The 12,253-nt window shown below is 39.4% G+C and overlaps 1 protein-coding gene across 2 annotated transcripts in view; it reads right to left on the bottom strand.

Moving 5' to 3' along the window:
* Positions 1–12,253, bottom strand: part of LOC149141943 (F-box family protein) — a 223,048-nt gene that overhangs the window by 134,282 nt on the left and 76,513 nt on the right. For both annotated transcript variants that reach the window (XM_089447423.1, XM_089447422.1), the window contains exon 4: positions 1,130–1,312. In XM_089447423.1, coding sequence (XP_089303549.1) covers positions 1,130–1,312 — 183 coding nt within the window. The remainder of the gene's footprint in view (positions 1–1,129; positions 1,313–12,253) is intronic.

The following is a 12,253-nucleotide window of genomic DNA, read 5'->3' on the forward strand; positions in this document are numbered from 1 at the left end:
GTTTTCATCCCGGGCACAATGAACTTGTGAGGACAATTTCCCCAATCTTCACAAATGACAAATGATTAACTCTGGATATCCAAAAGGTTTGCTTCCCCCTTTTAAAGATTTGATGAATCTCTCCTCAACCTTCTAGAAGCACTTTTTATTATTTTATTTTCATTCTAGAAACTTCTCCTTTTTATTTTATTTAAGTGAATCTTTTTATTTTATTTTATTTAAGTCACCTTTAATCACGGAAAATGATTAATCTGCCTCTACGATTTCTCCGGCCACTAAAAGTCACTTTTCATCATCCAATCCTATAGATCTCTTCATCTCGGTTCTGACAAGCTATTACACTAAGGTGTTTCCCCAAATAATCCGCTCCAAATAACACCTTTAGCGTATTTAATTAAAATATGCTTGATAATAACCCCATTTTACGGGGATCATCGGAATGCAATGGGACCAAGAACGAACTGTGCAGAACTTGCAATGGGACCAAGAACGAACTGTGCAGAACTAACCTTGATGATGAAATATAGCAAGCTACCCCCATCAGATGATGAAATCCTGCTTATGCCAGTATATATATGATTTTGGAGACGAAGTGTACTAATCTACATTTCTCTCATGTAATGGCAGAAATGAAGCAAAGCAAGATTTATGATATTTAAAGAAAATTATGAAAATAAATCTTAAGGAAAATTATGAATATAAAAATCTTAAACACCAGGATTGTTTGAACTTTGAATTCTTCATGGTACAATAGATACAAATATTATATGTGATAGTATTTCCAAAGCTCAAAAATACTCAACTGCTAGAAAAGCACTCTTGTCACAAAAGTGGCATACAGAAAAGTTAAAACTATACATGGGAATATGTTTGAGAAATTTAACTTGATAAAAATATAAACTAAAATTAAAAATATTAAAAAAAAACAGTAAAAGATATACTGGTAAATTGGTAATTATTCTAAACAGCAATAGAAAATGCCCAGTGCTAATGAACGGACAATAGAATAAAGAGACTGCACAAGTCATAGAGCCAAAGCAAAACCCTGCCTACACAATGATATATAAGAAAATAGTTCAATGTGGAAGGATGTTTCCAACAAAGGGGTGCGAAGAAGGAGTACACTTACAGCAAATAACTTCAGGCCATGCTCAAATTGTGCTTTTGTATGCCCAGCAAGTGCTGCACGTTTCATCCATTTCCTTGCCTCTTGATAATTGCGTGTAATGCCTTCCCCAGATAAGTAGCATAAAGCAGTATTGTACATTGCACGGGTGCTTCCCCCTTCTGCTGCTTTTAGATACCACTTAGCCTGTATAAACATGCTAGTCTGATCACCAATCCAAATCAAAAAATAAAACACCACAACCCTGAAACGTTTTTTAAATTTTTTCAAAACACCAGACTGTCAAAAATTAAAATGCCTGAAATGACAAGCCTATAAGACTTCAGAAGTAAAATCAATCCCAAAAGTTAGCTCTAGCAGAGAAGAGAAGTTACTTTAGCTATAGTAAGGAAACGAAAGATTTATTAAGTTCAGAGAAACCAGATATCTTTTTGTTACAAGAGACAAAGACAAATGAAAAGGATATGGAAACAATGATACAAAAAAAAAAAAATTATCAAGGAACCTCAATTCCAGCGACCGAAGCCTCAGGAGGTATATGCACACTATGGAAAACCAAAAATTGGGAGCTCATTCAGCAAAAAAAAGAGTTGCACTGGATAAAAACAGAATTGGAAAACAAAAAAAACAAAAGAGAAATATTGTATTATAAATATATATGCCCCAAACCATTACAGGGATAAGGAAGTCTGTTGGTCCACCTTAAAAAATTATCTTATGCAGGACCAAAACAGAGACATAATCATAGGAGGAGATCTCAATCTGGTATTGAGCGCAGAGGAGAAATTCAGGGGAATATACAATGCTGATCCATATAGACAAACATTAGAATCTATTATGGAAGCATGCAAATTAATGGACATGCCTCCTAGCAATGGAAAGTATACATGGAGCAACAAAAGAATTGGGAAAAATAACATAAAGGAAAGGTTGGATAGATTTCTAATTCAAGACAAAGTTTCCAATGCCTTCAGCGAGATAAAATCCAAAATCATCCACAATATAGCATCAGATCACAAACCGGTGGCTCTCACCCTTGGGAAGTTAGAAAATCTTGGCCCAGTTCCTTTCAGATTCAGCTCCACTTGGAACGACAGTGAAGAAGTAAAAAAAATCATTGTTGAAGTATGGACAAATCCAATTACTGGCTCTCTTAGCTATGTTTGGGAAACTAAATTAAAAGCCCTGAGGAGAGAGCTAAAATATTGGGCAAGGATTAACCAACTAGAAACACAAAAAAAAAACCTAGAAATAGCAAAAAAAATTGATAGAATCCAAGTTGAAAAAGAGCAGCAAGAGGAATCACAGGAGAGCATATGGCAGGAAAAACAAGCATATTGGGAGATGTATAGACAAAACAGAAAGGAAGAAGAAGAGTGGCGGCTAAAATCGCGAAGTCTATGGCTCAAAGCAGGAGACAAGAACACCGCGTTTTTCCATAATGCGGCCAGGATAATAAGAAACCAAAACCAAATAGACAGCATAAAAGATAACGAAGGCAAAGAAGTTAGAGGTCAAGAGGAAATAAAGAAGGAGGCTTACAAATACTATAAAAATCTATTATCATCCCCAACTTCAAATAACGAGTATGAAGATTATCTTCAACATATTCCCAAGAAAATCAGTGAAGCAGAAAACAATGAACTCACAAGAGCAGTTGAAGAAAAGGAAGTTGTAGCTGTTGTTTGGGAATTGCATCCGGTAAGGCCACAGGCCCGGATGGGTTCCCTATCTCCTTCTATAAAAACAACTGGATCATTATTAAAAAGATTTGATAAGAATGATCAGAAATGTTTTTGTGAAATTCAAGGTTGGAGGATTCACAAACTCTTCCTTCCTTGCCCTTGTTCCAAAAGAGTCAAATGCTAACTCCTTTAGTAGATTCAGGCCCATTTCTCTGTGTAACTCCTCCTACAAAATCACAACAAAAATTCTGGCAAACAGAATAAAAGTATTGCTTCCAGGAATAATATCAGAAAACCAAGGAGGATTTGTCCCAAAAAGACAAATCCTTGACAACATTCTAATAGTGCAGGAAGCTTTGCACTCCAGCCTTATGAAAAAAGAAAAAGGAGTGATTGTCAAGCTCGACATGGCTAACGCATTTGATAAGGTCAACTTGGGTTTTCTTGCTGCTGTCCTACAGAGATTTGGTTTCTCAAAAAAGGAAATAGATATAATAAAAGCTTGTATTGTGGGTCCTTGGATTGCACCATTGATCAATGGAAGACCAAGTGAATATTTTCAGAGCTCAAGAGAGCTTCGCCAAGGCTATCCTCTCTCTCCTTTCTTATATATAATAATGGCGGACTCACTGAGCAAAAGTCTTAAGAAATGCAGACAAGATAGGACTATCAAAGGGTTCTTAATCCCTCCTAAAGTTCAAAGCGTAAACCACTCCCTATTTGCAGATGACACCTTGATCATGGGAGGGGCCTCTTGCATAATGGCAAGAAGAATCAAAAAGGTACTAAATAGTTTTTTGGAAGCCTCTGGAAGACTACTAAATAATCAGAAATGCAGAATCTTTGGATGGAATACACCCTCTCGCACTCCAAAAAATATCAGAAATTCTAGAAATCCCATTTCAAGAAAAATGGAGCCATTTCCAATATCTTGGACTCCCGATCTCAAAAGAAAATTTGAAGACCGAAATATGGAATAAGTACATTGAGAAAATGAAACAAAAAGTGCAGAATTGGGGTATGATCTAGCTCAATATGGCAGGAAGGGTGGTACTAATAAAGGCCCTACTCACAACTCTCCCAATTTACCAGTACGCAACAACACTAGCCCGGCAAGTATACACAAACAAATTGAGCTAGTAATCAGGGGGTTCCTATGGCAAGGAGGTAAGGTGGAGACAAAGAAGCATAGCCTTGTGAAATGGGATGAAGTAACTCTGCCGTATGAGAAAGGTGGGTTGGCAATAAGACTCCCAGGGATAATGAACTTGGCTCTAGGAGCAAAAATAACATGGAGATTTATAACAGGAGAGAGCAGCTGGTGGAAGCAAATCCTAGAAGCAAAATACATGAACCACAATAGAACCCTCTTATTGAGAAAAGGTTATCCAATCAGGCCCTGCTCCCAGCTCTAGAATCTGATTAAAAAAACCGTTTCCCTCATCAAAGAAAACTCTTCTAAGATCCTTGGTAAATGGTAAACTCATAAAAATATGGAAGGGTAGAATAATGGGAAATCAGCCTATAGCCTGCCAAGAAAGTCTTCGGGATCTGAGAAGATGGATGAAATCAAAAGGAATCATTACTCTGGATGACATATCTCTTTGGAGAGATGGAGAATGGGGAGATTGGAGGATTCTCAACCTCCCTCACGGCCTTGTCCCTCAGTGGAAGTCCCTAATCTCACATCTTAAGGGGGCTGCTCCACTAAGTCTAGACTCAAAAGATTCCCTTCGATGGGATCCTGATGGAGGCAATTACTCAGTCAAATCTGGATATGCTACTTTACATCAACATGGAAATCGTGACTGGGATTACTGGAGGGAGGCATGGAAAATTTAAACATTGCCAAAAATCAAAACTTTCCTATGGACGCTGCTCAAAGGTAAAATTCTAACCGTTGATAATCTTAAAAAGAAAGAATATGAAGACCCATCACGTTGTGCTATGTATCCAGGAAGTGAAGAAAATATTCAGCATCTTTTTGTGGGATGCCCCTTTGCTAGGGCCTGCTGGAAAGGGCTTGTTAGTCCCTTAGAGGTTTGTATCCTACAATCGTTGCCTTTACATGAACTACTATCAACCTGGGGAAAAAATATCCATATTCCTTCAAAAATAAAGAAACTATAAAATGATATTGGTTGAGTCTACCCTCATTTATGTGTTGGCAAATCTGGTTAGCAAGAAACTAGAGGATCTTTAAAGATCGCACCCCAAATACCAGAACAGTCCTGGCTAAAACTTGGAGCATGTCATTTGAATTCATCAACTCTAAAGGAGTTAAAGCAATAGATGTCAATCACATGTAGCACGAGGAAAGAATCTGGGTTGAATTCGCGATGAGCAAGCAACAAAAGATACACATCAGTAAATATCCTAACAGCATGCAGAATTAGGAAATTAGAGTTCAAAAAGAGGAGTTCAAAACATGGACAGAAAATTTAAATAGGCCCTGCTTATTGTTTGACAATGCTTCTAAGTCCAACCCAGGCAAGGCTGGAGCGGGAGGTATACTTTTTGACCCAGGAGGGAAAAATCCTATTACTTATGAATGGGGATTAGGAGAACTATCCAACAAGGAAAAAGCATATGGCCTCCTCTTGGGAACGGAAATCTTAAGGCAGCAAAGTATGAAGAATCCAATCATAATGGGGGACTCTTCAATAATAATCCAATCGATGGTGGAAAGCAGAAGCCCCAAGAACAAGGCCCTGAGACAAATAACAAAAAGGGTGGGAAAAAAATTACAGTTTCTAGGTGAAGTCACCTTCAAGCATATCCTTAGAGAAAATAATCGTACCGCCGACATGCAGGCGAATCTGGCTGTCAACCGTCCTATGGGAGAATCTAGAATTGATAATGCGATTGCTCAGAAACTGATCCCATAGGATCTCTCGCCTCAATGTGCAGAGAATAGCAATCAAAGAGAGAACATCAAGGTGGGCAACAGTCACTTCAGCTCGAATGGTTAGATCTCAGAAGATCAGGAAATCCAAGGAAATCCCCAAGAACAGACAGGATAGTCAGTCTATGGCTATCAAGCAAACTGCAACTACTCAAGCTTCCCGTGAAAAGTTAATGTTCTCTTCCCTGATGTGGCAAGCTGCACAACAATATATTCTTCCCCCTCCGCCCGTCTTATTTTATCTTTGCCATCTTCGCCCTCCTTTTCCTCCCCTTTTGTCTCAGAAGTGGTACTCCTTTTTACTATATCCGTCGCTGCACCCCTTTGGGGATCGAGCTTATATTCTCTGTTTTAGCCTTGCCCCACTTCCTTCGCGCAGCTCTAGTGGTTGTTTTCCAAATCCTATTACCTTCGCGCAGCTCTAGTGTCCCCCGCCCTTGCGCAACTCTAGAGGCGGCTTCGTCCATTTTGCCTTCGCACAGCTCCTGTTGCCCTCACCACCACACAGCTCTAGTGGCCCCCGCCTCTCACCCATTTTCTTTAGCTTTCACACAGCTCGTGTGGCTTCGACTTTCGGTGCCCGTTTTCCCTCTCTGGCAGCTATGGATCTTCGCAGGATTGTTTAGAGGTTGTTGTTGTTTCTCCACTCTATTTCTTATTTCCCCTTCTTTTCTTTGCTGGATCGGTTGCCTCCTTCCTTCGGAAAAAATGGATCGGAACCCGCTTGCAGATGTCCCAATGTGCGAAAAATGCGCAGTCTGTCGAGCTAACAAATTCATGATTCAGCAGCTTAGAGAAACGATCAAAGACTACAAACTCAAAGCAAAATCTAAGAATTCCTTCTTAAAGAGACAAATGGAAGAGCAAAGGAAAGAAATGATTGCGCTAAAACAAAAGTGCAGGCATTTGGAGAAACGATCAATTACCTAAAGAGTTTACTTATTAATCAGACAGGAGAAAACTCTAACGTTCAAAGCAGCAAGAACTGGACTCAGTCCTATCAGGATCGCTCAGTCAACGAAAATTAATTGTAATTGCCTCATTCTTCTCTTTTCTGCAAAGTCTTTCCGCTACTAGTTTTTTATGTTATGTAGGTGTAAATTGTTGTTAAATCAGTATGTAAGTATTTATAAGGATAGTGCAATTAGTAACCTCAAAAACAAAAGGGGAAGATCTTGGAAGATAGGCACTGTTTGCCCTCTATTTCTCTTCCAAGATGCCTTCTCCCATTTTGGCTTGATGTAATGGAGCATGCCTCCCTCTTTTTCCTTTTTTGGAATAGAAATCCAGTAACCGACTTTGTTAAAAAAAAACTTGAAATTTGCAATTGAAAATGAGAAACTTGCAATGAGACCAATGAGAACCAGGGTTACCTTGAGACCAGAGTGTTGAATTCTCCACATCCATACCTAGAGGCTGGCACCAATAGCATTGAAACCATGAAATTCCATTGAAAATCCAAAGACTCGAATTGTGCATGATAACCAGGACATTACTACTAGAGGAAGCTCTTCTGGCTGGGCGCCTAAAGCATGGTGACCACACAAACTAGAAAACCCAAAAATCCCAAATGCAGCAACATAAAAAGCTATAAGAAGAGGGAGTGAGCAGACCATAGTAAACTAGCTAGATTGCTTACAAGCAACCTTCCATGTCACAACTTACAACAGATAAGAGACCAATTTAAACTAAACCTTCTCATCCTCAACTTCTCAGACCATTTCTTTCCATAATTTCGTCAACTTCTCGTTGATTCCAAGACAATCATTCTCAAAGTAGGTCTGAATGCCATCTCCCTATATGGTTGTACTTCTAAAGCATCTAACCAACATCAAATAATCATGAATTTATGTTCACTCAACTTCACCTATTGTTCCACCACCTGAACATGCTACCAATTACATGCTTTACACCATCCGGGTGACGTACAGTGCCCCTCATTAAAATTGTTGGCTTGCATTTCTATGTTGGGGCTCAAATCCCATATCTAGGCACCCTCCTTGGGGGACGTAATTCTTGTTGGCAATTTTTTTACGTTCAGCTCTTAATGAAGTTGGAATGTTTTGCGACCACTCCGTGTCTAAAGGCTCAGTCTTGAAGTTGAGTCCTTCATTGGGCAATTTATCTGCTAGTTTGTTCCCATCCCTTCTAACATGTGAGAATATAGGTGTTGCTATTCTTTCTAAAAGATTTGCTATCATTACAAGACTAGATTTGAGTTGCCAATTGTTTGAGACTTTGGCTGGGTTGCAACCACGCTGCAATATTTTGATCATTTATATGATGGTTTTAGAGTCGCTTTCTATTAAGAGCTTATGTAAGTTTCTTCTTCGTTTAGTGATTAAACCTTGTTCCAATGCAGTTAAATCAGCTACATTATTGCTTTCAATTCCTAGATCCCTTGTGCAAATGTGAATTATTTGGACTTGACAAACTCTAAATACTCCCAATCTGGTAGTGTTGAATTTTGTAGCTATGGTCAGGACTCAATGTTCATAGTTAATATTTTAGCCCTTCAAAATTTTAAATATAAGACATGTTCTTCATGTCGGTTTCAAAGAGAAAAATTTTGAATTTTAAATTTGAATTTTTGGCTCCAAGATGATAAAGTTGGTCTAGCTTCTAGAGAACACAGTGTTGTGAAAATCATGATTTAATCACGATTTTTTCCCTGAAACGAATAAATTGGTGAATTTTTCATTTTGAAAAAATCGTGAATTAATCTCAATTTTTTCTCAAAAAATCGTATTTTTTTATTTTTTTATTTTGTGGTTTTTTAGTTTTGCCGATTTTTACCGATTTTATCTAAATTTTTATGATTTTTTCTTTTTCTGGGCCCTCGCCGATTAATCTTGATCGCAATTACTGCAACATTGGAGGCACCCATTCGGCCTCCTAGAACACTATATATAGACCACTTGTTCTCCTCAACAAGACACAATTTGGATCTCACAAGACAAGATATCTTTTGCTCATTTAAGCGGAGACAAGACACAAAAACCCAAGTTTTTTAAGCAAACACAGACAGCTGAGTTTCTGAAGCAAACGCAAAAAGCTGAGTTTCTGAAGCGGATGCAAAATGTCGAGTTTCTGAAGCAGACGTAGAAAGTCGAGTTTTTGGGTAGACCTTTTTGGGTTGATCGAATTTTTGGGCAGGCAATTGGACCAGGATTGACTTGGGTTTTGCTATTGGTCAAGTTGACTTTATTCTGACTGTAAGGATCTAGCATTGCAGTTGCTTAAGGGCAAGCAACATCTTGGTTGGGAGGACTGTGATATTCCCACTTAGCAATATTGCTAAGTGAAATATCACTTTTGATCAATTTTGGGTTGCAACTCAAGAAAAGTGGGTTGTAGGGGCCCCACTTGCAATTTTGGCCAAAAGAAGACTCCAACATAAGGGAAAAGGAGAAAATTGAATTGCTAGTGGATGGTGGGGGCCACCCCCAAAAAGAAAAATGCTCCCCTTGGCTAATATGCACTCATGGAGGTAAGAGAGATGAGAAGGGTCGATGTATGGGTCCCACATGGGGAATTGGAGGCTCAAGGTTAAGTAGGAGGTGCATTCATCACTTTGGGAACTTTTGATTATTTGACATTCACACTCACTTAGCACGCTTGCGCTGAAAGCCAAGTCTACATGTGTTGTTGAGCACACGAGATTTTCATGCGAGAATCTCACCCTACCTTCGGTGGACTTCGAGTGCCAGCCCAAGGAGGTAATCTACACTACATTGGGAGTTGCCCAGGATTTTATCTAGCAAATTCGTGGAGCTAGTTCTGTAGGTCGGGCGTAGGGAGGGAAATGCGCATCACTTAGAGGAGCTAGTTGTGGAGCTAAGAATTCATTGGGTTTTTTGGGAGTGATTTGGGCCACCATTTGCTAGAGATTTGGAGTGCTAGTTGGGCACAATTTTGAGGAGGTTCTATTGTGCCATTGAGCCATCATCAAGGACTGCGTGGGCCTGCGCAGTGGTGTTTTCGTACCACACATGGGAGCTTGGGAGAAGGTTGATTTGGGTGTTGGGGTAGGCTGGTGCTTGTGGGGACTTCCGGAAGAAAATTTCGTTGATCCTTGTTGCCAATTGGGGACTTCAAACAGTGCAATTTTCTAGGGGGTGGATTTTCCTAGCAGTTGGAGGATACCGTGGAAATTGGGGCAAATTTCAGAGGTCAAAACTAGACCAAACCCTTTCTAGGTTTTGGTGGGTTATTTGTGGGGAGACCAAGGTTAATTTCCCGGAATTTTCTGAGCATCAGAGGAGGGCCAAACAACAATTTCTTCCAGCCAGCAGTGCAGTTTTCTAGGTCCAGCACAAAGCATTTGAGGGGAGCATCTTCCTAGCAGTTGAGCAAGCATTTTCATCACCTGGGCCTTGTTAGCTTGCCTTGGTCAAGCCCAAGTGCATACATTCTGAGTTTATATTGTACCCCCCTTTGCATTATAATAAAATGGCTAAGTTCTGAGCAGTTTTGAAGTATTTCTGAGTATTTAATTTTGTGTGATAAAATTGTGTTGCTTTTGCTATGCATGCTTTTTTATCATTGTTAATTTTCCTTGGGGATATTACACAGCCACCTTGTAGCTAATGTGATATGTCATTTCATCTCCACCACCTGCATCAGCCATATGTTTCCTTGCCCATTTGTCAAAATCATATGTTAGAAGGTGGTCAATCTGATCCAAAAGGCATGTTATTCATTATGCAATCAGGGGTTGTTTTTCATTTGGGCATTTGGCATGGATTATTGGGTAACTTGGAAAATGGAAGCGCTTTGACCGTGGTTTTGTTCTCTCACCTTAAATGGGGGTTAATCTTCAATCCTAGTCCAATGGGATCTCTCCTAATGGCCCATGGCTTTAAGAAGGGCACTACATGGGAAACCCTAATTGAGATAGTGTGGTCTTGCTTTCCCATTCCATACCTATATCACTTCCCTTCGTATATTACGAACCCTATACTCCACATCCCATCTCTGGGTCCACTTGACCATGGATCCACTGGGATTTAGCATAACCCCTCCCCTTGTCCACATATCTCAGTCGGGCCTGGAAACTTTGTCTTGGGAGGTTGATGCAGCCAAAAGAAAAGTAAAAAGCATATGATTGCCACAAGTAAGAAATGAAAGAAAAAGAAGATTATAAGATGCAAAAGATGGTCGGGACATTAATATTAGCACATGGGCAAAAGCCAAACATGAGCTCTACCCCTTATCATTATAGCCATCACCGGGTTCTTAGGGCCAATGTTGCCCTATCACATCATTGAAAAGAAATCCTTTCATGTCCCAACCCTTGGTGGGCGATGAATTGCCCCACCTTTAAGAGGGTAATCCACCGCTACACATCATTCACAGCATGCTCTCATTTCCTAGAGCTTCGAGCAGTAATACAAAGAAAAATCAAGAAAAGGAAAAAGGCAATAAGAAAGGTGGAAAAACAAATATCAGAGTGTTAGTTTTTGTAGCATCGAAGGTGTTGTAGTCTCGAAACTTTGTGGAGAGGCTAAAACACAGGAGTTCTCCATAACCTAGAAATCATTTCTGGAAATTCCACCTAGAAGTGTCTCATTTAGATTATTAGCCTATTTTTAATTATTTCCTAAGTTTAAACTTAAGAAAATGGGTTAATTAATCAAAATTAATTGAGATAAGGTGTGAATCATCTAGAAACTCACACGGATCGACTATGATATGATTTTGGCCCTTGATTAAGTTTTAATCTTGGTCGTTGGAGGTCCAACAGAAAATTATAAGAAGTCGATGGGGTGGAGAACACACTTGAGATCGATTTCCTTGGAGAGTTCAATTTTCTAAAGAGCAATAGTAGTTGCCGGAAGAGTTCGAGCTAGAGAAGGAAGCAGAGACAGAGAGGATAGGGGCAGTGAGTTGGAAGAAGTTTTTGATTTTGCTAGAAAGAAGTTGGATTTCAGTTCCAGAGGCCGGGAAAGAGTTCAAGAAGGCCTAAGAGATAGTTTCTCTGCCAGTGGCAAATAGGATGGCTACAGGACCAGCTTATTCAGACAATGCATGGAAGGAATTGCGCAAGAGTGACACAGGGCTACGCAGACACTGTTTGGACGACTCACTTGGACCTGCAATTAGAGCTCGAATTGCTGGTGGGGGTGAGGAAAATTCCTCACAATATTTTTCCCAGTAATTTCTTTATAGGATTGCCAATTTTCGGCATCCAGATTGTACTCAGAATTTCTCACTGCTGCATAATAATAAAAACCCTCAGTTGTTGCACCAATTTTCACAAGTTGGGTTTTCGGGGACATTTGTCCAAAATAACTGTGTTAATTTGTGTGTGTGGGTTCTAGAATATTTCTCAGTTTCCAACGCTATTATTTTAGGTAGTATTATTTGTGAAGGTTTCAGTGTGATTTATTCAGTATTTGTCATAGCAAATAAATTGTTGAATTAATTAACAATTAGAAGAATAATTTCCAGTTGTTGCAATAGAATTTCCGATAGTAAAATTTTCACAGGTATTAGAACGTGATTGATCAGTCGGGAAGCTTAGAAGTGGAAAAA

The sequence above is a fragment of the Pinus tabuliformis genome, chromosome X (genome assembly GCF_031772625.1).
Source record: "Pinus tabuliformis cultivar Carrire ecotype Pingquan chromosome X, CPIR1, whole genome shotgun sequence".
NCBI lineage: Eukaryota > Viridiplantae > Streptophyta > Pinopsida > Pinales > Pinaceae > Pinus > Pinus tabuliformis.